The following is a 26,262-nucleotide window of genomic DNA, read 5'->3' as shown; positions in this document are numbered from 1 at the left end:
TTAGAAAATTATATATTTGTTACCACTGTAAAATCATGTAACTTTTGGATCTTTAATGAATAATTTAAAAGAACAGAGTTGAAATGATCATAGTAGAAAACGGTTTTTCTTTTATAAAAATATTAACCTTTTTTTTAAAGCAGTAATAAGTTGGTACTTAAGAAGTTAGGGATTATGAATGTGATAAAAGCAAACCTTTCAAATGATTTAATGTAAAGATTTATCAGTCTGTTTTCACTTTTTGTGAAAGTTTATGCATTTATCTAAATAATCATTTGTTTACTATTATAGGGAGGAGCAGTAGCAGGAATCGTGGCTCATATCCTGGACTCAAATCATGGAAAGGTTAGTTTGCCCCTGTTCAAACGAAGTGTTCTTCTCATTAAATAGTATTATTGATGAAAGAGTAATTTTTCTTCCTAGGCTTAGGGTCACATCATATCCAATATAGTCCTACTTTTAAAGTCACTTTGAAAGTCAGGAAACTATAGAGAGAATTGGTTAACATCCTTCCTTTCTCTTATGTAGAAGGCGTTACTGTACACTGCAGGCAATCAGTTGGCTATGGGAAACAATTCAGCAGAAAATGAAAAAAATACTGCACTAAAGACCATTCAAAAGGCAGCTCTCCTTTCTCCAGGTGAATATAATATAATCTATTTCATTATTTAGGACTCTGTCAATCTTGCATTTGTGACTTATAGAGGCAAAGTTTGTATTTTTATGAAATAAAGGGATTTTAAAATATTTTAAGATTTTGCATATGATTTGATTATCTCCATTCAGATAATTTTTATTTTACATCTAGTATCTAATATCAGATAGTAATTCTCATAATTAAGAGATAATAAGCTATTGAAGTAGGCTCAAAGGGTTATCTGTTTAGAAATACTTTATTACCCATTATTGAAAATCTGAATTATACATTTTCAAGAAGTAGTTTTATTTGTTTTCTATCAGTCTTGTTTAATGAGATTTATCTATAGCTACTAAGTTATTTAATAAACATAATTTAGTTATTTTTACGTGTGATTAGCTCCTTGAAGAGTGAAGCAATGTCTTCTGTGGTAACTGCTAGAACTGCCGAGGTGCTGGTCTCACTGGACTAGCCTGTCTTTAATTGCAACCAGATGAGTCACTTGTATGCCATTGGTCACAAAAGGTACCGAGGAACTTCATTTGGACTGCATCAGCGTGCTTCCATCACCACCACTGGAGGAGTACTTTAGAGGACTGGAATATTTAGCAAAGTAGGATTACGGGATGTATTTTTACATAATTTTGTTTTTAATGTGATATATAACTATAAACAATATATTCCACCAGAGCACTTCAGACTTTAGTTAAATCAGAATATTATTGCTTTTGGCCACCGACTGGGGAAACACATTGTACAAAGAACAGGTAAATGCTACCTTTACAATAAATGGTAAAGATCTGAACTACACTTCAGAGATTATTCTATAAAACAAGTAAACAGACCATTGTCTTGCTGTTTATTCTCTCTTTCATTTTTGAAATAGAACAAAAAGAAACCCTAAACATTTGGTTTTGTCTGTGCTATATATTGGGTGGATTTCTGATTTTTAAAGGTGTTCTTAAGCAAGTATTAGGTATAGAATCACTCTTAAGAATTTTTACTGTGGATCTAGAATGACAGAAGATCTGTTAACTTTTGATTGTGTAAGTGGCATATACTTTAGAGAGGTGAGATTGCCCAGATGAGATCTTCTTTAATCATCTTCTCTGATTTTCCCATATTTGGAAAAATTCATACACAAAGAAACAGAGTCATCATATAAGAAACTTAAAGCAGGAACTGATTAATGAAGATGAGTGCTTGTTTGAGACTTGTTTTTGGAATCCAGTGAAAGAGAATGTAATTGTAGTTATGTGTAGTAGCTGTACACCTAGCCTTTGTAGACCTTTAGTTAAACAAAGTACAGTTGTTTCAGAAGTTTAAATATAATTCCAATAATTTAAAACTGATGGAAAGAAATCCAGTTTCTGTTAGATTAGTGCTTCTGTTTTATTAAAAGGTATTTTTTAAGAAACTATATTAAAAATTTGGGGTTTCTACTTTATGCATGTGTATATGTGTATGTGTGTATATATATATATATAAATAATATTTACATTATCACTTTCTTTCATAGAGAATTTGAGTTACTAATCGTCTATAGGAGAGTTAATGAAAATAGCAATTCTTTTGAATTATAGCAAGAAATTGCTGCAGCTAATGTCAGTCCCCCTCCCAAAATCTAAGCTATAGAATACCCTAAGATCCTTAAATGAATTGTTCACTTAATCTTAGAAATAGGTCAATATTCAGAAGTTGAGTCTAATTCAGTTGCAATTATAGGATTTTAGACCTGGGGGCACCTGAGCCATCATTTAATTCAGATGCCTTATTTTATAGAAATATGAGTCCCAATGGAAAAGCTACTGCACAGTTTTTTAGTGGCATTGTTAGACCTAAAACCCTAATCTAAGACTCAGTCATATGCCTTTCATGATATAGTAATCAGATCTCATCATAAATTCTAGGAAATGGTCCTTTTTCTGGATTTGATTATATCTTACGTTATTTAAACTAAGGTAGTCATCATCTGGGCAGAAATTCTTTTGTAATATGAAGGTATATATTTAATTTTTATAAAATTTTTCATCTGCATAAGATTTCTAATGATTTTTGTACAATTAGCAGTAATACTGACCATCTATAAATGAAACAGATATATATTTTAAACATCTGATAGGAGATATATATTGGATGGGACAGTTAGGTAAGAAAAAAAGATAAAACTAGAGCAAAAACCTATGTTTAAGTGACTGTATTGTTAATCAGCACCCCTTGTGGGATTTAAAAATTACCCATTTTTTAAGGAAGCAGCACTAAAATATTAACCACGTAAATATTAACCTGCAAAATATGATTTATGAAATAAAAGATCAAACAAATAAGAAAAAGCACCTAAGTTCCAAATCCCAATCCCCTTCTTCTTTTCACAACTAACTTTGATGAAAGGAGGAGTCTATACTCATGATCTCTGTTATTACATCCTCAACCCACTGATACCAGGCTTTCCCTTTTCTCCTGAAGCTACTATCAAGATGTGAAGGAAGGAGGAAAAGAGCAAATGAATGAAGAGATATATACTCATTTAATTGCTTCACTTGCAATGATAAAGTGACTTTCATGCTTGACTCTTAGAACATAAGTAAAATGGAGTTGTCTTGAGCTTTTCCTTTGACTCAAACTTTTCTTAAGAACTGAGAAATTGTGTTACCTTGCTTTTCCTATGACTGAGCCTTTTAATACAGGGACTAAATGATGAACGCAGATGTCTCTTTGAGAGTAGCCCTTAGTGTTCAGTGAAAGTGAATATAATTGACCTTCTCACAGTAGCACGCTAGTCAAGGCAAGTGAGGTAACCAGTGATGGAAGAAGAGCTTAATAGGGTATTTCTCATTTTCTGATGTGTTTGGAAAAAAATGACAAATCTTGAAGGGTGAATATAGTAATGTGGCTTCTGGAAAAAGTATGAATTAGTTTTTCTTTAGAAAATGAAATTTTTCTGGAGGGACTCTTTAATTTAATTAATTAATTAATTTGATATTTATAAAGTCTTACTTTCATTTTTGGTAGTTTTATAGCAAGGTATTGATATTAACAAGCCTTCAAACTATATTTCCTGTGTTTAGGTGATCCTGCTGTTTGGGCCGGGCTAATGGCAGCCTGTTATGCTGATAATAAACTGGCTCTAGTGAGCAACACTCAGCCAAAGAGGATGGACTTATACTTAGCACTGTTTTCTGCTATTTCTGCCTCCAGTAAGTTTAAAAGAGCATTTAATACATGGTAAATTGAGGGTAGAGTACTCAGAAGGATATTGCCAAAAGGTAGCAGGCATAATTAGCCCTATGCTAAAAGCTGTTACATGCTCTTCTAACAAAGCTTAAGAACAAGCCTTGAAAAGATCAAATCATTTTGAAAAAGCTTACCTGCATACCAAATAAAGTTCAAGAACATTATAGGAATACAGAAATATCCAGCATTCAACAAGGTGACTTTCACGATGTCCAGTATCCAGCTAAAACTTAATATACATACAGACAAGCAGAAAAATAACACCCACAATGAAGAGAAGAATCAACCAATAGAAACAGAACCATAAATGACACATGATAGAAATCTCTTTAAAAAGTAATTGACTTGTGGGAAGGTACAGCTCAGTGGCAGGGTTTGTGCTTAGCATGCACAAGTTCCTGGGTTCGATCCCTAGTACCATTACATAAATAAATAGATAAAAATAAACTTAATATCACCCCCCCAAGAAAATGTAATTGACTATTTAAAGCACATATGACAGTAATAGCATAAAGACCGAGAAGGGGAAATGGAAGTATTTTGTTGTAAAGTTTTTATACTATAAGTGAAGTGGTTTAATATTATAGTCATTCCTTGTTATCTGTGGGGGATGGGTTCCATGACCCCCTCGGATGCCAAAATCTGCAGATGTGCAAGTCCCTTAAATAAAATGATATAATACAGTTGGCTCTCAGTATCCACGGGTTTCACATACGTATATACAGAGGGCTGAGTATACTTAAAAGTAGACTGTGACAGGGTAAAGATGAATACTCTAAACTTTAAAGCAGACACTAAAAAAAGTTATCACTTAATAAGTCACCAAAATAGAAAAAAATGGGATATAAAAAATAATCCCAAAAAGGAGGAAAAGGGAACAAAGAATAGATAAAGAGAAAACAAAACAGTAGAGTTAATTAAACCCAACCATATCAATAATCAAGTTAAATACATAGAATACAGAGATCAAGTTAAATAAACAGATACAGAAATTTATAACCAAATTTTAGCAATTCAAATCTAATAACATGTCAAAAAAGATAATATATCATAATCAAGTGGGGATTATCCTAGGAATGCAAGTTTGCTTTAATATTTGAAAATGAATGTAACTTACCATATTAACTGCTATGAAAGATACCAATGAGTTTATACTTTATAATTCCATTTATATGAAATTTTAGAATGTAAACTGATCTATTGTGACTGAAAACAATTAGTAGATTCCTGGGGACAGAGGGAAAGAGGAGAGGTGGGATGGGGGACAGAAGTGATTATAAAGGGATTGGAGGAAACTTTTCATGATGATGAGTATGTTCATTATCTTGATAGTAGTGATGGTTCATGAATGTATACTTATGTCAGAAGTCATCAGATTTACAGTTTGAATATGTGTGAATGTGCGTTTTATCGTATATCCATTATATTGCAATGACTCTTTAATTTTTTTCAATGAATTGTTTTCAGTTTTACTGAAGATCGCAGTGATACTTTATGTTAGTCACAAGTGTATAAAGTCTTAAGTTATTCAGCCACAAATATCCATACTATGAAACTTTTCAGAAACCTGTCTCATGTCAGGATAGTCTATGGTATTCCCGTGATATGTGTAGGTTTTAAGAACTATATATGTATGATAAGTTTAATTATAATACCCCTTAGTAACTAATTACTCCTCTCAGAACACGTTATAAATTGCAGAAGAAAGTAACATTGACATTTCTTGTTTACAGTTAAAGATAAAGAATTCCTTGAAAATTACAACCAATCTCTTGAAAAGTGGTCTCTCTCCCAAGCTGTCACTGGCCTAATAGACACAGGAAGAATATCTGAAGCCGAAGCCCTCTGCACAAAGGTCTTGTTATGAAATTGAGATTCATGGATTCTTACCCTACTTGGAAAATAACTTCAAAAATAGAGTACACCTTATTTAAAAAGCTTTTGGTGATGGTGGTAGTGGTGATGATGATGGTGTACCCAGTATTTACTGAGTGCTTACGTATAAGCCAGTCGATACAGCTAACAGTTTGTATTTGAACTTCACAATCCTATGACATAGGTGTTTATCCCCATTTTTCCAAATAAGAAAACTAAGGCTTAAAGAGGGTAGGTGATTTGTACAAGAGTTCACAGGTAGAAATTGATAAGAGTTGCTGTTTGAGCTCTCATTTGTCTGACTTTTAAGACTTAAGGTTTTAACTTTTTTGGTTTTTTTGTACCATGTAGAAGCAGTATTTTCTTTTGATTTCTGGTTACTTTCTTCAGAATGTAATGGTTTCCAGCATCCTTGCATTTTTCGAAAATTCTGAACCACATAGAATGATTATGTTGATTGTTAACTGGGTGAATGGAATTATTGAGCAGTTAATTTTACCTACCTGGATTGTAGGCTCTGTGAGTAAATTCTTATACCTTGCCTAACACATAGTATTTACTATATTTATTGAATAAGCAAATCAGCCTCATAAATCTACTCAAAAATAATTTAATGGATAAAGAGAGTTTTAAATACCACTTTTCCTGAAATCATCTTTTCTCATAAATGCTTACCAGGGAGATTGCATTGTCTTTCTAGAATTTTTTTTTCTGGAAAAATCAGTATAAATTTTACAGAGAAAGAAGAATGGATCTTTGAAGATCTCTTTGGTCCTTGAATTCTCTGAAAAGCAGAGTAATACATTTTCTCTTTTATTTATTTAAGAAATTCCATCTAAGTTCAGGATAGGTTAGTATAATACAGGGAGTGTTTAGTAAGCTTAAATTGACAATTGCTTCATGCTCTCTCTAACAGAATAAGGGATAATTTTATGAACCTTTCCTCATTACTTTAATGTTCCAGTCTCTTACTTAAAAGAAAGCAATCACAAACATTTCAGAAATATATACATTTAGGACTATGACCTAATAATAGAAAGTAGCTAAGTGTGTTATTGAGAGACAAGCAATAACTAAAGAATTGTTTAAAACAATAGTGGAAGGACTTCACCTTCTTCTTGTATGTGTATTTGTATGTATATATACACATATACACGTGTACAACATACATACATAATATATTTCTACACATATAATACATTTATGTGTGTGTATATTTATGTTTTAAAGTATAAATAAATGGCTTAGGGAAATGTACAAATGGATCAATTGTCTTACTCCCAGTATGTAAGAAGTCTGCGCCTGGAGGAAGGACATATAATGAGTCTCTTTGTTAAAAAGGTTGAGAAAGGAAAAGATTTATAGCTCTTTCCTTCTTACATATTATACTTTCTTCCAATATGGAATAATATTAGCCTTCACTGTTAATTTTGTATTTTCTTAGTTCAGCTGTTTACATTTGGAATCTAATTTTTTTAGGATGTCACCTAAGAATAAACCAAGTCAAAGGGACATGCTAAATCTAAGATTAATGACTCATACACTACAGTAATAGCATTATTCATTTTAGAGTTTATTTAAATGTAGAGTTTGATATTCCCAAGATGTTCTATTTGTTTTACATTGGCTGTTGTTTATGTTTTTAATAAGGAAAGGTTAAATTCAGGTGTTTTTGTTTTTAGTATGGAGAATAGCTTAATTGCCTTTTACATTTAACATTTAAGAACCTATCTGATGTATTTCTGTTTGGTATTTAATTTTTAGAATTTAAAAAGTAACCCTGATCAGCCAGCTGTTATCTTACTTTTGAGACAAGTTCAATGTAAACCACTCCTGGAGTCACAAAAACCTCTCCCAGATGCTGTCCTTGAAGAGCTGCAGAAAACAGTCATGTCCAACTCAACCTCTGTTCCAGCTTGGCAGGTAAATTCCCTCTTTTTTAATGTAAGTCCTTAATTAAAATGCTTCTTGGTATCAAATGAGGTCAGGGTATGCTCCATTTTCTTTGTCGTGCCCTTATACTCACCATATATTTCTCATTTTCAAGATTTAAAGGGTATTGTGATTAGAGAAACTAAAGAAGTTGAATACTCATTTAGGACCTACTGCTACACTGCTTCAAAGATTTTAAAATGGTTGATTATAAATTTCCTCCATTTAAAACAGTGTTGAAAATACTGTCTTTTACAGGAGGTTTAATGTAAGAGAGCTAAGTGTTAAGATTTTATAATAAGGTTACCATAATGGTGTTTAACTCTACCTTTAGGTGCAGTGTGTGTAGTTTTTTTTAAGTCACTTTATAGGTAACGTATATCCAAGATTTTAATGGGTTTTTAATGCCTTTAGAAATATTTTCAGGATTGATTCCTGAGTCAATAGACTGTCTGCCCTTTCAGCTGACTCTGGTTATCCACAATGACAAATACATAATGATCACTGTGTACTTTATTCTTACTGATACTAAAATACAAAAAGTATGTAATTATTTTATTCAATTTGTCATAGTTCTTTCTGTCTTCCAGAGACAGTATGAAAGGGGCTTTTTGATATAGATTTTACAGAAGCTTATTTTACAACACTTTGTTCTTCATTTACCTCTTTTGTTATTTCAACATTTTGATTGCTGCTTAAAAAGGTTATGTAATGGTATAAAATAGTTGGATTATGCAAGCTAAGCCTCCTTTTTACTTTAATTCTTGAAGAAAGATGTTGCTTTTTTCCCTCAGAATAAATCTGCCATATGAGGGTTAAGATACTTTAATTCTGAGGTCAACTGGATATTGATGATCTCGTATTCTTTATCAAGAGGAGAAACATCTTGTCAAACTAAAAGGGAAAATTGAAAGGATAAATTATACAGTGAGTAAAGTCTTAAGAGATAGGGTGTAAGTTTTCTTTTATACTATGATATAATTCACAATGAATAGAGTGTAAAAATCTTAAAAGTACCACTCATTACATATGTATGTACCTTTTTAACCACTACCTTTATATCAGAATATTTCCCACAGCTTAGCTGTCTCCTCTGTGCCACTGCCTTTGTAATCTCTCCCACCTCAAAAAAATAAAAATCAAAGGGAACCACTATTCTGACTTCTATCACTTCTATCTAATTTTGCCTGTTTTTGAACTTGATATAAATGGAGTATCCTGTTGTATCTGATTAGTTTCATTCAGCATCACCTCTGTGAAATTCATTTAGTTGTTTCATATAGCCATAGGTTTTTTCATTTATTTTTATGACTATACTGTAAAATATCTCTTTTACTGTTGATGGACATTTGGATTCCACTTGACCCTTGAACGTCACACGTTTGAACTGCACAGGTCCACCTGCACATGGATATTTTTCGACAGTAAATACTGTAGTACTGTACGGTCTATGATTGGTTGAAGCCTTGGAACTATAGATACAGTATCTGTGTTGTTCAAGAGTTCACTGTGTTTCCAGGTTTTGGCTATTATGATTAATGCTGCTGAGTCCATCCTGGAATATGTCTTCTGGTGAGAGATAGAGTATGTGTATATTTACTTTTATTGGTCCCGTCACATGGTTTTTTAAAGTGATTGTCCAACTTAAGTTCCCACCAGCAAATTATGAGCAGCTGAATTGCTGGTATTCCTAGATGGTGGTTATTGTTCTCCCTTTTCAGTGAATGTGTGGGTAGCAGTATCTCGTGGTGGTTTTAACTTGAATTTACCTGATGACAAATGCTGTTGAGCCTCTATTCGTATACTTATTGAACCTTTGGATATCCTCTTTTTAGAGTATTTTTTCCTTAGTGCAGTTTTTCATGGGTTGTTTTCTTACTGAATTGTTGGAATTTGTTATATTTTCTGGGTACAGCACAGTTTTGGATGTCTCTGTTGCAGGCATTTTCTCACATCTGTGCCTTGGCTTAACACTTTCTTAATACTACTTTTTGATAAGTAGTTCTTAATGAAATCTAGTTTATCATTTTTAAATGGTTAATGCTTTCTTGAGGCATTCTATTTAAGAACCCTGCTTAACTTCAAGTTCATGAAGATACTGTTCTGTTTTTCTTTAGAAACAATAGTTTTACCTTTCACATGTAAATCTATAGTTCATCCTGGATTAATTTTTGTGAATGTTACAGGGTCAGGGTTCATTTTTTTTTTTCGTGTGAACCTGTAATTGTCCTAATACCATCCTTTGAAAAGAGCGTTATGTCTCCACTGGATTGTAGTGATGCTTTTGTCATACAAATCAGGTGATTGTGTATGTGTGGGTCACTTAGGGCTCCCTGTTCTTTTACTTCTTTTTCACGGATCTGTTTGTTTATTCTTGCTAACAGCTTTATAATTAGTTTCGATGTGTGGAGGTAATATTAAGAGCTCCAGGTTTTTGGTTTCCTTCAAGTTTGTCTCAGTCAGTTCAGGTCTTGCATTTACATATAAATTGTCAATTACCCTCCCCTCTCCAACAAAGCAAAAGTCCTACTGGGATCTTGTTTGGAATTGCATGAATCTATAGTTTAATTTGGAGAGAATTGACAAAGTATTGCTATTGAGTTTCTCTATCCAGAAATGTTTTATAGTCCTCATTATTTAAGTTTTAAATTTCTCTAAGCAGTGTTTTACAGTTTTTCATATAGAGGTCTTTTACATTTTTGTGTTACATTTATTTCTAACTCGATTTTTTTTGCTCTATTACAAGTAGTATTTTTTTCTGTATGTTAGTGTCAAACATGTAGAAATACAGTTGGTTTTTATATATTAACCTTCCAGGAACCTTGCTAAATAAATTCACTTATTCTTTTGAAATGGTTTTGGGTTTTCTATATACACAATTATGTGCTTTGGGATAATGAAGTTTCACTTTTTCTTTCCAAAATTTTTATGCTAATTTTTTCTTGCCATATTGCACTGTATAAAGCCTCGAATACAATATTAAGCAGAAGTACTGATAAGGGAGCATTCTTCTTTTATTCTCTACCTCAGGTAGAAATTTACAATTTCATGATTAAGTATAAAATTTGCTTTAGGTTTTTGTAGATTTGTCTATCAGATTTTTACATGGCTTTCCAGTTTATATTCCAGATTAAGGAAGTTCTTTTCTATTCTGAGTTTATCGAGAAAGATTTGTTTTTTATTATGAATGAGTGGGTTTTGCAGGAAGCATCTATGAAAATGGTTCCTTTTCTTTATTCTGTTAATGTGGTAGATTGCATTGATTTTCAAACGTTAAATCAACATTTCATTCTTAGAAGAAACCCTACTTGGTCATGACATATTATACATTGCTAGAGTCAATTTGTTAATTTCTTTGTTTAGAATTTTTGTACCTATTTTCATGAGAGAGATTGGGCTGTAATTTTTCTTTCTCTTGAGGTTCTTGTTAGGTTTTGGTATCTGTGTTATTCCTTTTTTCTCTATTTTCTGAAAGAGTTTGTATAAGAGTAACATTTATTTCTTTGATGTTTGGAAGAATTAATAATTGAAGCCATTCAGGCCAAGAATTTCCTTTATAGAAAAGTTTGTGTCTTTTTAAATTTGAGATTAAATTTTTTAAATAGACATAGAACTCTGAAGATTTCCTGTTTCTTTAACATTAGTGACTTGCAAAGAATTTATTCAGCACAACTCTATTTCAAATTTATTAGCATAAAGTTGTTCAACATACCCTCTTTTTTTTGTAAAATCTGTAATAATTATCCCTTCTGCATTCTTATACTGGTAATTTTGTGTTGTCTTGATAACAAGCAATTTTATTAACGTTTCAAAGAACCAGCTTTTCGTTTTGATTTTATTATACTTTCTTTACATGTTATTTATTTCTTTGTTACTTATTTAACTTTCTTTGGATTTAGTCCCCCCAACCCCCAGCTTCTTGACATAGAAACTTACAAATTTTTCATCTTTCTGCAATATATGCACCGCTTAAGATTTTATGTAAAGCTTTCATTATCATTCATTTGAAATGTTTTCTCATTTCTAGTTTAATTCCACTTAATCAGAATGCACTTTGTGTGATTTTAATTATTTGAAATGTGTTCAGACTTGTTTTATGACCCATTGTAAGGTCAGATTTGATAAATGCTGCATACACATTTGCAAAGAATGTATTTTGCAGTTATTGAGTGTAGTCTTCTAAATATGTCATTTAAGGCAAGCTGATTATGTTTAAATCTTCTGTATCTTTACTCTTTTGTCTGTTTCTTTCATCATTGCTGAGTTAGGCATGTTAAAATCTCTAACTTTGTTTCTGGATCTGTCTCCTTCATTTCTATCAACCTTTGTTTCATAAATCCCCCAGGTTCGCCGGATTTAAGGCTTTGAAGTCAACGTGCTCCTAGGAGCGGGCGTGCTGAGGTCATTGGAAGAGGTCAGCAGCAAAGGCGGAGGCGGCACAGCAGCAAACGGGGATGCCATGGCGAGTTGGTCATTTTCCTCCCATCTCCCCCTCTCCTGGCCTCGGGGCGGCCTCTGCTACCCCAGGTTTGCGGGATTTAATTCTCCTTGTCTTCAAGGTCCTGGGATGGTGGTGAGGTGTGTTCAGGTGACAGGGATGTCGCTTGGAGCGGACTGCCTTTGGTGATCCTATCAGTCTGCTCCCATCTCCACAAGGGCATTGTCTGGGGGAGGCCTCTCCTGCCCTGGTTTCACAGTATGCATGTTTCTAGGTTAGGCTGTGCCCCTGAGGCGGGTGCAGTGCGGTCAGGTGCTGCAATGACGAGGCGTGGCTGATCCATAGAGCAGGTGTATTTGCTCCAACCTCCTCTTTGGCTGGTACTGGGGTGGGTCTCTGCTATCCTAGGTACACCAAGTGTACATCTGTGTGTTTTCTGGCTCCAGGGAGGCGGGCGCGGGTTGGTCAGGGGGCGGTGCGAGGGTGCGGAGGGGGGCGGGGGACCCCTCTGCAGCACGTAGAATGCAAGACAGGCATCACCAGCACTCCTCCCTTCGGGCTGAGGTCGCCATGGCCGCGCTGATGCACGGGCTGCCGCCGCGACTTTCCCGTGGGCGCATCGCGGGAAAGGATGGGGTCAGGTTGCGAGTGGAGTGGGCGGCGGGAGAGGCGCTCATCCGCGCGCTAGAGGCCCGGTTAGTGACACCGGCCAGTGAGCCCCTTCGGACCGGACCCACTCGGCGGCGCGGACTGAGAAGGTCAGTTGGTGTCCGGTGTCATAATTTCTATCTAGAAAGGCGCGTGGCAGGCCGGGCCGTCGCGGGGAGGGCCGCGGCTGGAGGAGGGCGGCCCGGCGCGGGGCGCCCGTCGCGGAGGGGCGGACCTGAGGCAGGGCGGCCGCCGCCGCAATGGGCTGGAGCCGCGCTGCGGAAGGCGGGCGGTGGTGCATGGCCCCGACGGGAGGTGCGCGGCCCGCACCCGGAGCCCCGCGCGCCGCCTGAGCGCGGCGGCCGGACCGCCTCGGCGCTGCGCGTCCTTGGAGGTCTGGCCGCCGTCCCGTGGACAGGACCGCGTAGCCTCCTCTTGGGCTGGGACTTGCTTGAAGGTCTTCTTCCTGGAAGCGATGTCCCCCCAACAGGAGACGCTGGAGGTGGGGTGGGCAGCCGGGGCGCTCCTCTTCCCTGACAGGAGTGTCTCGGATCGCGGGCGGCCCCAGCACGAAGGTGAGGACGCCTAGCGGGACCCCGCCGCCGCCGCCGCCGCCGCCGCCGCCGCGGCCCCATGGCCGGCGCGCGCCTTCTGCGTCCGCCGCTGCCGTCGCAGGGTTTAACGTTCGAAGCTCGCGTTCGGAGCCGTTTGTTCCAGACCATTCCCGCCTTATCAGCCTTCACGCCTGCGGCGCCCCCAGCACCTCCTGGTCTCACTCGCTCCACAGAGGACCCCGCGGCAGCCCATCCGCCGCGGCCCTCGCTCCCGCCTCCGGCGGGGGCGAGGGCCGAGAGCTGGGCAATGCCTTTCCCCGTCCCCTCCTGGTGCCGGCTCTTGGCGCCCCGCCCGAAGTCCCCCGGACCCTCACCGCTTCTTGACCGGGTCAGCTCCGAGGTCGTCCAGGCCGGCGGCGTGTTCCCGGGCGCGGCTACCGCGCCGAGTAAGGTAGGCGGCCGCGCTGCGGCGCCCGCGGGGCTCAACCTCTCACCTGGACCCCGCGGCGCGGCCGCTCCGCGCGATATGCGGGGGTCAGGGAGGGGGTGCGCGCCCCGCACTGCGCTCCCGGAAGGACTCCGCGTCTCCCAGGCGGTGAGCAGCCTCGTAGGTGTGCTGGGGATGCTAAGGGTCAGCGCCACGGAAGGGCCTGGGAACGGGCTGGGTGGGGCCGGTGGGCTGCAGCGGGGGGTCGTGAGGGCTGTGGTGGAGGGCCTTGGCCCTGCGCTTGGTCCCGGCCGGCGGGGCTCGGCGGGGCTGGGGAGGGCCGGGTGTCAGTGTGGGCGTGCGGACGGCGCGCTTGACCTCTGTCAAAGCTGGGAGGGACGCGGGCCACAACTTGTAGCGTACCATGCCGATAAACACACCCGCCGTGCGGGGTGCCCATTCGAATCGGGTCGGGTTTCCTTGGAACCCTTCCCTCCGCAAGTGCACGTGGCCGCAAGCGGCTGGTCTCTGCCGCTTGGGTGTCTCTCCGATTGATTGATTTGAGTGTTTCTAGCCTTGCCTGCTCTCGCTCCTCCCCTCCCCCAAGACCTTCTGATATTTGGCCATTTTTGCTCTGTGTCCTGTTGGTGCCCTTCCAGCTTCTGTGGAACCAAATTGGGATTCGAGGGATAACCTAACTCTTTCTTAAGAAATGTCTTGAGGCATTGTATTTATATCGTTGGGGCCCTAAGGGACCGCGGAGGCTCCCTGATGTCAGAATCTTACAGCCTTTCATGACTCCTCCGACCAGGATCCGGGTGGGCTCCAGGTCAGTGGAAGAGCGGCGAGATCCATGCGTCCGTGCGCCGAGTTCAGAAGTGTATGAGCTCCCAAGGACCATGACCATGTCACCAAGCCATCTAGGTGTTGGTGAACTCGATGTATCGCTGTAGTGCCGGCTCAGCCTTTGATGTATTGAGGCTGAGGTTTGTCCTTGTTGCTTGTCCCCTTCAGAGATGCAGGGATAGGGGGGAGAGGGACTCACTAGGTTAGAGCTATATTTGGGAAGGTAATTGAATGTTCAGTAATTAGCATTTTTAGAGCATTTTTATTCCTGTAAACTTAAGAAATTGGGAAAAATGAAATTATTCGTGAACAGATCTCTTCCTTTTTTACTAACGGTAGTTAGGCATACTGGTGAAGGGAGAGCGCGTTAGAGGAGCTTGCTCATGTATCAAGTAGTACTTGTCCAATAAATGATGGGTTGCTTTATATCTTAAGCCATTGTCCTAAAATGCTGTCCTTCATTATAAAACATAATGGGTTGTCTCGTTACCAATCCAATCTATTCCTTTTCCTTTTTAAAAAAAGTAAATGGATGTTGCCAGTCTGGTCTTTTGACAGCATTTTACTGCCTATAGAGCAGGAGCAAAGTTGAAGAACTGTTTCATTTTGCTTTTAACATTTTTTTCCAAAAATACATTCTCAAGTGTGAGTCCACTAGATGAGGTAGGCATACTCCACATTGGACTCCTCACACATCTAACAATTTTGTAACTAAGAAAACCGTCTAATCCCTATGTATATATGCACAAATGGTCCTCTGCACTAGGTCTCCATGGAAGCTCCTATCTTAAAAGCACCTTTACAGAAGAAAATTTGTCACCCTTTGATTTATCCATTCTCATGCTTAACAACCATCACTCTCAGAAAGTTTTCCTTATAGCAGAAGGTTTCAATTTGGGGATCCACGGATCCCTGAAGAATCCATGTTAGGGGTTTCTGAGGCCCTGGAATTAACGTGCATAATTTAGTTCACAGTTTGTGTGAACTTCTCTGAGAACCACTACCGAAGGTCAACCTGGATTCTCAGTCTACAGTTTGGCCACATTTCTTTTTGCCTTATTTTCTTTGAAAGATACTTTCTATCCTCTGTATTATAACTCTGCATTAATTTGTATATTATTACTGTTTCTAAATGAAGAATTTCAGACCATTTTAACTTCTCTCATTTGAAATCATTTTGATGGTAATCTTTTGAACCTTTTCCAAATTCTTTATAAACCTGGAAGTCAAGGAGCTCAGAATTAGAGATCATGTATTAATGAAGACCTAGTTTAGGAGCTTGGATCTGCTGACAGTGTCAGAGGGTTAGAGCAGCAGAAGTAAGACTACTGAGATAGGCCTGGGATTGTGGCCTGTGCTCAGGTAGCTAGGCAGACCCTCATGATCAGAACAGACAGAGGGCAGGGGGCCCAGGGCAAGCTTAAAGGATTGGGCGCATTTCAAAGTTCAAAGCATGATAAATAGATCCTGAATAAAGGGAGTCAGGATAAGGAGCAGGAATCAAACCCAGACCTGAAGGTGGAACAGAATCCTGCAGAAAAATCTGCATATGAATGAACTGCCACCTGTTTTAGTAAAATCAAAACTGATCTTCCAAAGTTGAGACTCTTTATGTGGAGACAGGCTGCTGGACCTTGCAGTACAAATACTAGTCTCCCATATTTCCCTAGATCCTGCAGCCTCTGCATCCAGAGTGGCCACAGAGTATTAGATCCCTGAGAGGTACATTCCCTAGAGATGTGACTAATGGAAGTAGTGCAGTGGGGCTTATAGGCTTATAAGCTGTAACATATAAAACAGTCTATCAGAATCACTGGGCTTGAGAGGGATTACAGATTCTTCTGGGAATCTGATGAAAACTTCAGGCTTTCCCTTCAGAAGGGAGGCACCAAATATGTATCATGTGAAAAAAAATTATACAATCTAACCTGCCCTGAAACGAATTCATGGTTAATAAGTCCTGATTGAGTATGGTGTTCTGCATTTCTCACCCATTTGTTTCCTGCCCATTATTAATGTTTTATATAATTGTTTCAGTTGCTATCTGAGCTGTATGAAGAAGGTTTGGGCATTTAGTTTCTACACGTGGGCCAAAAGATGAAATGGGGAAAGAGTAACACTGAGGCCATGGCACTGGTGACAACAGGAACTTGTGTGAGATCCCCGGGGCACGGTAAATCTGGAGGCAATGAAATGGGCCAAGGAAGTCCAGTATCCCCTTCTCACTGGATGGTTCTTCCTCTCTTCCTTAGGATCTAGGTTTTATTTTACTAGCTAGGAAGCAGTTCCCTTATAAATTACATAAGGAGATACTGCTACTGAGCTAGTTGGTCTTGTGTGTGTGTGTGTGTGTGTGTGTGTGTGTGTGTTTTAAGAGCAGTATCCAGTCCCAGGCATGGCTGGCCTAGGCCCTCAGGTGGTGGGTGGGTGAGACCTCTGGCCAGGATAAGGAGAGAGGGTGGAGCAGGAAGAATGCTTCCATGACCCAGCCTGAACTTCACTCATGGCTGTTTGTGACTATATTGTAAGTTCTACACATCCAACTCCAGTGGCAGGCCCTCAGACTCTGTCTAGAGGTGTCAGATATGTAACATTGAAAATTTTGGGAGTAATTATCTGGATAATTCAAGTTGAATAAAACCCCATTTATCACAAATTTTAGGTCCTCTGAAGCACAGAGTATCTGAATTATCCAATTAATCCTGTACTTATATACCACTTAGAAAAGAAAGAAAAAGTTACTTTTTTAAAGTTACAGGTAAATATCTATTTGGTAAATTCCCAAATGTGTAAACATTTAAATTTAAAAGTCTTTGAAGTGTATACAGACCTAGTCTCCATCTTTTGCTTTAACTACATTCTTTCTCCCTTTCCTTGATCTCTTCAAATTCTGTTTTCCCTTGAAGCCCACTTTGGGGCCCACCCTGCCTGTGAAGCAGAGCTAGCAGAATCACTCTGATAAGATTTCGGAGAGGAAATGAGACAATCCGGTCCTGTCCTCAGCGTAGGGCCATGAGCAGTGAAGCCACAGTTGACCCTAATGGTCGGGATGCTCTTTCCCAAATTCACTGGTCAACATTTAAGCTTCTTATTCTCTGACCATGAAAAAGACTTACTGCTTGTACCACTTTTTGACACTTAGCTGTCCTGGTTTAGATGTTATTATTTTATGTCCGTGATAAGATTGCGAACTGGTATTGAAAACTGGCATTTACTTGCTTTATAGCCTCGTGGTCTTCACTGTGATTTTTTTCCCCCTCAACAGAAAATGAAAACACTAGCAGAAAGGAGGAGGAGTGCCCCATCCCTCGTCCTGGATAAAGCCCTGCAGAAACGGCCGAGGACCAAGTAAGTGCAGAGCTCTGTGCTACACATTTGGCATGTGCTGCATTGTTTTTTTAAATGTGTGAGGTTTGTTTTTAATCAAGACCAGAATTCTCTGTTAACTAACAGAAAATAGGACTTTTGTTCTGAGGTTATTTAATAAGGCCTATTCTTTATGTGAAACATAAACATAATGAAATACATAATTACTTTCATTTTCCTTTATTAACTATTAGGATTTTTTTCCTATTTTTTATAATTGAGGTATAGTCAGTTTACAATGTTGTGTCAGTTTCTGGTGTACAGCACAATGCTTCAGTCATCCATGAATATACAAATATTTATACACTTTTGAAATTCTGTTAAATAGCTGTGAATTTTGTCTCAGGATAGAAAAGGAGGAATTGGAATGAATGGATAAGTGTAGACGTGTATATAACAAAGGGACATTGGGTCTAATAGGGTTGAAAATGACTGAGAGAGGTGAAGTGCCAGGTTAGGGAAAAAGCCAACACGTGACTTACTGGGGTGGTTTTGAGTTAAGAGAACCAATATGACAATATTGCAACTATGACCCTCTGCCTTCCGGCCTCCCCATCACCTCTGCAATAATCGGTGCTCACATTGGAGCCGGTTCCCCAAATTCCTGCCTCACAAATAGTGAAATATGATGGGTTTTGTGTCAAAATAACCACAGGAAATAAAGTTTATGTTGAAATTGTGTATGTTTTAATCTTCAGCTTGTTTCCTATGAGTGTCTCTAGGTCAGTAAGATGAGTACTTAGTGCCAGAGAACAGGACTTTCACTTACAGGAATAACGCCTTTACTGTGTGCAGTATCGGGTGGTTAATACGTGTCCAAAAAAAAAAAAGCTATTTTGGGTGTTAAAGGTGCACAAAATATTTGCAAGTAGCATAATCTGGTAGGATTGGTGAAGACCTTAAAGGTCATCTAGTTTGGAGGTTTCCAGACCTTTCTAAGTCCGTACTCTGCAGTGAGACCCAGACACCTGCATATTTGTTTAAAAACCCTTCACAGTGAATTGTAATACACTCAGGGCAGAGAACCACTCCCACAAGCTACAGAAGAATCCTTTCTTTAAAGAATGCTCTCAAAAAAAACTCAAACAGAATTTTAAGAAAATATAGAATTATAATATTTATTTCTTGTAAAACAAACTGTGTGGATGTTATAAAACAAAAAAGTAAAAGTCTACACTCTCTGTCCCCAGGGGTGACCACTATTAATCATTTGTATGTCCTTCTTACACCTTTGTTTATGCAAATGTGATTAGGATTTTTATAAGGTGTTATTTAGTAATTAAAGGCTTGTAGGTACCTGGTATTCAGTTATTATTTGTCGGATGAATTAGTGAATGAGCATGTGACTCCATTTCCAAGTCAAAATAGGAATTTAGTAAGTTAGCACAGTAGTTTCTGACTTTTCTGCCCTCCTTTGAGTAGCCAGTACATAAGAGACTTTCCTTGTTTGTTGGTATTATTTGTGCAATTCTGGCTAGGGAAAAATGCAGATCCGTTTTAGCAAAATGATTCTGAGTTATTGTTAGGAAGTTATTTCATGCAGCAAAATACCACAGGAACGCATGTATGTGGTCTAGGAATGACACACATATTGGCATTCTTGTCGTACTTCACTGTGTACTTAGGAACAAACTCAAGTCACACAAACTTTTCTTTCAGAAAGTCACCTGTTTTGATATTTCAGCCTACCTTGTAAAAGTTACACCAAAATGTACCCGGTTTGGTTTTACGTTACAGTCTGTTTGCACTTTGATGTTGGCATTCGCCTATCTCCATCCTCACCATCCAAATTAATTTACTGTGTGTGTGTTGTTTGCAAGACTTCATAATAAGTACTTTATATACATTACCTTTCACCTCTGCTTTCTGCTGCTGCGAGGAGAGAAAGGCAGTGCCAAGGAAGCACTGTGGTGCAGTAGAAAGGGCTTGGGCTTCGGCTGCATCCAAATGCTGGCTCTCCATCCTGATTTTCTGTGTCACTTTGGGTAAATTACCTAATCTCTGAGTCTCAATGTTTTCCTCTGTAAAATATGAATCTGATGCTTGTGTCATAGAATATGAAATGAGAAAATAAGTGAAAATGCTTAGAAGATTTACATAGTTATTATTAGTTGCCGCTTTCCTTCCCTTGGGTATATTTCATTTGTAAGGTTTAAATCTCTTGAATTCTCCAGCAAAGTCAAGTTTGTTAAGGAAAAGCCACTACTTTATCATCACAGTATCGTATGACTAGAAACAAATCGAGCCTGTCTCAGGATGTAGTGGAAGCTGAGTTGTGTCTTGAGGATGACTTGCCCTGGGTCACACAGTTGGTTATAGCATTAGAGACGGGAATGAAAACCCAGATCTCTGATTTTGATGGAATATTCTTTGCATTGGATAAAGACAAGGAGAATGATACAATGTCTAAGAGAATGGATTCTGGAGCCAAATGGCCAGGTTTTGAATCCCAGTACTGTCCCTTACCAGTTGTGTGATCTTGGGCACATTTTTAAACCGGGGGTAATAAACCTACTTCATAAGGTTGTAAGAAAGACTGAATGGCTCTTCTGTATGTAAAGCTTTTAACTTAGCTTCTAGCACGTAATCAGTGCTGGAATGAAGTGCCAGTCTGAAGGTTGTTAGTGGTAGTAGTCATAGTAGCAGCAGCACTGAAGCACACATTATCCTGGAATAGAGACACTTTCAGGACCATGGTAGATGCAAAATTTAAAAAGATGAAATATGCAGTCTGGAAGCCAGCTTTACTCTAACATTAAATTCATTTTAGCAAGGCAGTTATATTTCTAAGTTCATACCTGAAGTGCGATTAGTTCAGAATATTTGAAATTTATTCTCGGTAGACCCTAACAATTCTTAAGGTCTCCCTAGGCAGAAGTTGAAAGTGTGCCTGGAATAATTCTGGGAAATTAGGGCTTGAGACATGGAGGATTGACCTGGTTTGCTTGGCCACTTGAGATGAGCAGACACCAGGGCACTCATATGTGCCAGAGCTGTGAGTCAGGGCTATCAGATTGGCTGGTTTGGAGTAAGGATGCTTGGATGAGAGGACCACAGCAGAAGGCATTGGGGAAGGAGGAAAGCAGCCGTTTGCTAACTGACTTCTTCCTCCTGGTCAGTTCACTCCTCTTGTGCGTGACTACACACACTGGCTAACGTTGTCCTACTCAGGCTGTCCCACATTGTGTTCTGCAAATTCTTCCTTATTCCATTTCCTGTTTCTCTGTCTAGCATCTAACATCTAATTAGTCTCAAGTGGATGATGACTTAACCATACTTTCAAATGCTAGAAGTACACTTATACTCTCAAATAGTCTACTGAGGATTGTGGTCAGACCTGCTTTCACAGCAGAGTGAAACATTGTTTCTTCCTGCAATAGATTAAGTGTGAACCTGGCAGATACCACCCCTGAAATGAGCTGAATGACCTCACAAAGGCCCCTTTCATGATGAGTCTCTGGAGCCATTCTTTCTGGGTTTGAATCTGGCCCTGCTTCTTACCAGGCGTGAGAATTTTGGCAAGTTTCATAACCTCACAGGGTATTAAAGATTTAGAATTATAATATATCTGGCACATAGTAAATATTATATAAGTTTTTTATTGTGTAAAGGTATTAAAAATATGTAAATTCCTGTGTGCCCTCTCACATGATGTAATTTTCTTAGTGTTCCAGGTGTAGGTTTTCTTCAGCTTGAATATCTGCTTTTGGAATGAAGGAACTGTGTTTTCTGCTCTTTAAATGCACATGTTCAGTGCTAGGTGTAATACAGATATTCTGTAAATACTAGCTGAGCTGAGTGAGAGATTGCTTCCTTCCCCTGGCTAAGAAGGTCAGCTGTCTATTGGAGCAGAAAGAGGGGTAAGAGTCCACTGCTACCTAAGAAAGTAACACAGCAAGTGTCAAAAGCCACATAAAGAAATGCCCATTCCAGAGTGACCAGCAGTTTAATGTTTGCTGATTTAATGCTCACATGTTTACCGTGTCTGTATTATGAGTCACTGCCACTGAGGCTCTGATGTGTAGCTCCTGGTGTGATGGATTCTAAATCCTGCTCTGTCACTAATGGTCCTGGTAGAGTCACCTTGCCTTTCTTCAGCTAGGACTCTCCCTACCTGTCAATGGTGGGAGGAAGGGGAGAGTGAAGTTGACTAAATCTTTCGTGTCCTTTGTCCACCAGCCCCTAACTCTATGATTTTGTGTTTCTTTATCCTAACCATAACTCAGGTGCAAGAAGAATGGAAAATGGTTGAGTGGTTCTTGAAAAGACTTGTTTTTTAAGTGTGGGGTTTTTTCTTCTTATGTGTAACATAGACAAAATTTTTGTCAATAAATTTTTAAGGAGTTTCTGTTCTGCTGTTCTGATGATTCCTTCCACTGCCCATCACCTTAGTTCTCCAGTGTGTGAGTCCTGATCTCTAAGATAGCCTTTCAAAAAGAACTTCTGCTTAATCCACGGTTGTCGTGTTAGTCAGGCCACAGTTCTTGTAGTTGGGCTTCTATGCTCTCCAGTGGACCATGGACACACTTCCCAAATTCCCCACCTGTAATCTTTGAGATCCAATTTCCTCAAGCACTTTACTTTAGGACCATATTTAGGGTCAGAGGAGATTGATCTGCCTGGTTCTGAATTTTAAATACCCTTTAAATATGCATTAAGTTCAAATCTTACTCACTTCTGAGCTGTCACACCCAGCTAACGGCACTGATCATTGGGACATGCCAATACCCGAAATAAAAACGTCTGACTGCTAGGCTTTTCACAGTTTATTTAGCAGCTCTGTCTTGTAGTTCTTTTCTGCAGATCTGACATGTAGTTCCGCGGGGAAAGGAAATCTATGGAAAGGAAAGTTACTCTCTGAAGCGTTTCCAACACTGTAGGTCTACAGAAAAAGCCCCACTGGGATAGACCTCGATCTTGCAAAACCCTTTTATCACAGCTCTTAAAACTCTCCAAGGGTGCTTCTGTCACAGAACTGAGGATTGTGTATCCCCCTTACCCACTTGGAGTGTAAAGGTCAAGCATTTGCTCCTATGGGATCTTTGGTCTGTTTATTGTCATAATGTTGTTTTAGTAGCCAGTCTCCGCAGTGGCCCCAATGATTCTCAATGCTTGGAATTCACACTCCTGTCCAGTCCCCTCCAACAATGTATCAGAACTGATCCATGTAACCAATACCATGTGGCAAAAATGACAATCTGTCACTTCCAAGGTCAGGTTATAGAAGCCTGAGCCTCTGTCTCAATTGCTCTCATGCTCTCTCCAACTCACTTATCACTTGCTCTCGGGGAAGACATGTCCTGAGCAGCCCTATGAAGAGGACTGCTGTGGGAGGAACTGAAGCCTCCAACCAGCAGGCATGTGAAGGAGCTTGCAAGTGAATTTTCCAACAGCCAGATCTTCAGAGACCATAGCCCTTGTTTTTTAAGTGTAGGGTATTTTTATTTTATTATTGCTTCACTGCAACCTCACAAGAGACCTGAACCAGCCCCACCCAGCTAAGCTGCTCCCTGGTTCCTGACCCTTAGAAACTGTATGAGATGATAAATGTGTGTTGTTTTAACTGCTGTGTTTTGGGGTAATTTGTTATGCAGCAATGGGTAACTAGTACAGGCATCTTCAAGTTATGAAACTAGCTTTCTAGAATGCTTCTCCTATGTACCTTTTATGCATTCTTATAGCTAGAGGTAGAAAGATGGAAACATACTGTTCCCATTTATAAATGAAAATGCTCACTCCCTGGATAATGTCATTTGTTGGAAAAGGGGCCAGATAACATTCTTTCTTTCTTTAAACAGCCTTATTGAGATACAGTTTATGCCATCTTATTCACTCATTTAAAGTGTACAGTTCAGTGGTTGTTAGGATATTCGCAAAGTTGTGAAGCCATCACCACAACCTTAGAGCATTTTCATCCCTCCTAAAGGAAACCTCGTAGCCATTAGCTGTCATTCCTCATTCTCTCCTGTGTCCCTTCTTCCCCTGTCTCTACCTCTAAGCAGCCATTGATTTCTTTTCTGCCTCTGTGGCTTTGCCTTTTCTGGACATCTCATATAAATGCAGTCCTGCACTATGTAGTCTCTTGTCACTGGCTTCTTTCAGTTTTCATAATGTTTCCAGGGTTCATCCATTGATATGAGTTCATCAAGCTTGTATCGATTACTTTTCATTGTCAGATACTATTTCATTATATGGGTAAATATAGCAGTTTTGTTTATTTGCTCCTCAGTGGATGGACATTTGGGTTATTTTCACCTTTTGGCTGTTATGAATAATGCTGCTGTGAGCATTCATGTGCCAGCTTTTATGTGGACATAGATTTCATTTCTCTTGCATATATCTAGGAGTGGAATTGTTGGGTCATATGGGAATTCTGTTTGGCTTTCTGAGGAAGTGCCAAATTCTTCCCAAGGCACCTGCACCATTCTGCATTCCCATCAGCAATATATGAGGGTTCTAACTTCCCCACGTCCTTACCTTGTTATTTTCTACATTAGTGAGTGTAAAGAGGTATGTCTCGTGTGTGTCTATGTTTTTATTTGCCTTTCTCTTATGATGTTGAGCATCTATTCATGACACAATGTACTCGGTTCAGCTTGGTTCAGCTTGTGTATTCCTTTCCTCAGATCTGGATTCAGGTCTAATCTAGGCACTGCTATTAGGTTGGTTATCATTTCTAGGTCACTGAAAGTCATAAGGAGAATATATCTTATTTAGAGACAAAATATGTCATAAATGCATGTAAATTTATTTCTAATTAAGATTCAGGACTATAGATGTGTTCATCACCCTAGCCTATGTTGGTATCTGTGTTTTCTGTCTTTCATGCTGAGAATACCACATTCAGTGACTCTGGGAATGTGTGAATTGAAATAATTACGTTATTTTACAATATACAGTTTCAGAATAACATCATCAACACTACTACCATCTATATGATTACTGAAAATAGCTTGATTTTTTTAAGCAACTATTTGTATCTTTATGGCATGTCCCATTAGTGATAAACAGGAATATTGTTTTTTTTAAAGTCACTTGGATTAGTTTTTCTCTTTGTGGTTATTTTGGCTAATTTGTTTTAATTTTACTTTTATACTTTTATAGTTTACAAGTTTTATAGTTTGTGCTTTATAATTTTATAGTTTTTACTTTTGTATAAAACTAAAAATTTCTATGGTTTCATAAAATTTTATAATTAAGTAAATATTTACATAGTACCAGTTGAATCTCTTAAAACAAGGTATATTCAAAGATGTTTAGTTTCTGTCTCCTCAACCTTGTTTTTTTCCCTCCTTTGTCATTGCCAACTTTCAAAACATTCAGTTTTTTTATATAAGTAGATGTGAATTCTCTTTCTTAAATAATGATATATACTTTCCACCCCTTTTTTTTTTTAACATAACACTATCTCTACAGCCACTTCATACTAGTATATAGAGATACTTTTCTTCCCTTTCTACAGCTTACTGGTAATCCATAGCTCACATATGCAGTGGTTCTTTCATTCAGTCTGATGAAAGTATGATCACTTTTTTCCACTATTCTGCTATAAGTGATACTCTAGTGATAAGCTTGAACTTATCAGAAGTGGAATTGCTGTCTATCATTTTGCTAGATATTGACACATTTTCCATTTTTAAAGGTTGTGCCATTTGCATTCTCACCACTGATGTAGAAAGAGGTCCTGTCTCTGCCACAGCCTCACTTGCAGATTATGTTGATATGATGTATCAAGGGTGGTTTTCATTTAAATTTCTATTAGTATGAAGTAAAATATATTTTAAATTATATTTATGTAAACAAATGTAAAGTAAATTTTAAAATATTTACTCTGCTATGAAAACATAATCAGAAATGCAGGGCAAAAAAACAAACTCATCAGAGCAATGTAGAAATATAAACTGTTCTTTACATAAAAATAAATGCTGAATTATTATTTCTGCTGTCATTTTTTACGTATAATTTGGAGTGTTAATTATGAGAAGGTCACTGGATTTTTCTTAAACTGAGAACTTATATCCAGATAATATTTCCATATCAGTACTACAGTAAGAAGTAAAATTTTACTAAACTTGTAAGTTGACTCACTGGATTTAAAGGACTTTTTTTCAACTAACTTCTGGATGTGAATTCCTTGTCCTCCTGCTGTTCTTTTCTCCCCTGGTGTGTCTCTCCCCCATGTTCTGGATAAACACGTAAGTTCTTAGTTACACAAAAATGAGCTTATGGTTATGTTTGTGCACCTGGATAACAAAGTGGACTAATTCCTCTTGGACTTAGTAATTGTCTGCTTTTTATGAAAAAA

General features: G+C 38.6%; 2 protein-coding genes, 1 long non-coding RNA gene and 1 pseudogene across 3 annotated transcripts in view; 2 read left to right on the top strand and 2 right to left on the bottom strand.

Moving 5' to 3' along the window:
* Window positions 1-1,353: 1,353 nt before the first annotated feature.
* LOC140690493 (superkiller complex protein 3-like) lies at window positions 1,354-12,427 on the top strand. Its single transcript, XM_072952331.1, has 6 exons — window positions 1,354-1,404; window positions 3,706-3,834; window positions 5,605-5,726; window positions 7,511-7,669; window positions 12,024-12,205; window positions 12,391-12,427. Exons 2-5 carry the CDS (start codon window positions 3,732-3,734, stop codon window positions 12,036-12,038), a joined length of 399 nt encoding a protein of 132 aa, XP_072808432.1. The 5' UTR covers window positions 1,354-1,404; window positions 3,706-3,731; the 3' UTR covers window positions 12,039-12,205; window positions 12,391-12,427.
* Window positions 12,428-13,651: 1,224 nt separating this feature from the next.
* Window positions 13,652-26,262, top strand: part of LOC116278640 (rho GTPase-activating protein 20-like) — a 67,432-nt gene continuing 54,821 nt past the window's right edge. The window contains exons 1-2 of the mRNA XM_072952329.1: window positions 13,652-13,769; window positions 17,857-17,939. Of these exons, the coding sequence (XP_072808430.1) occupies window positions 17,860-17,939 (80 nt within the window). The 5' untranslated portion in view covers window positions 13,652-13,769; window positions 17,857-17,859. The remainder of the gene's footprint in view (window positions 13,770-17,856; window positions 17,940-26,262) is intronic.
* On the bottom strand, window positions 22,709-23,331 carry LOC140690481 (uncharacterized). The gene is made up of 2 exons (XR_012065778.1): window positions 23,229-23,331; window positions 22,709-22,792 (listed from the first exon to the last, which is right to left on the bottom strand). It is a non-coding gene; the product is annotated as an uncharacterized lncRNA (long non-coding RNA).
* LOC140690544 (small nucleolar RNA SNORA18) lies at window positions 22,735-22,873 on the bottom strand (annotated as a pseudogene).

Source organism: Vicugna pacos, chromosome 30, assembly GCF_048564905.1.
Source record: "Vicugna pacos chromosome 30, VicPac4, whole genome shotgun sequence".
NCBI lineage: Eukaryota > Metazoa > Chordata > Mammalia > Artiodactyla > Camelidae > Vicugna > Vicugna pacos.
Note: the sequence above shows the minus strand (reverse complement) of the source record. Positions and strands in the feature narration are given on the sequence as shown.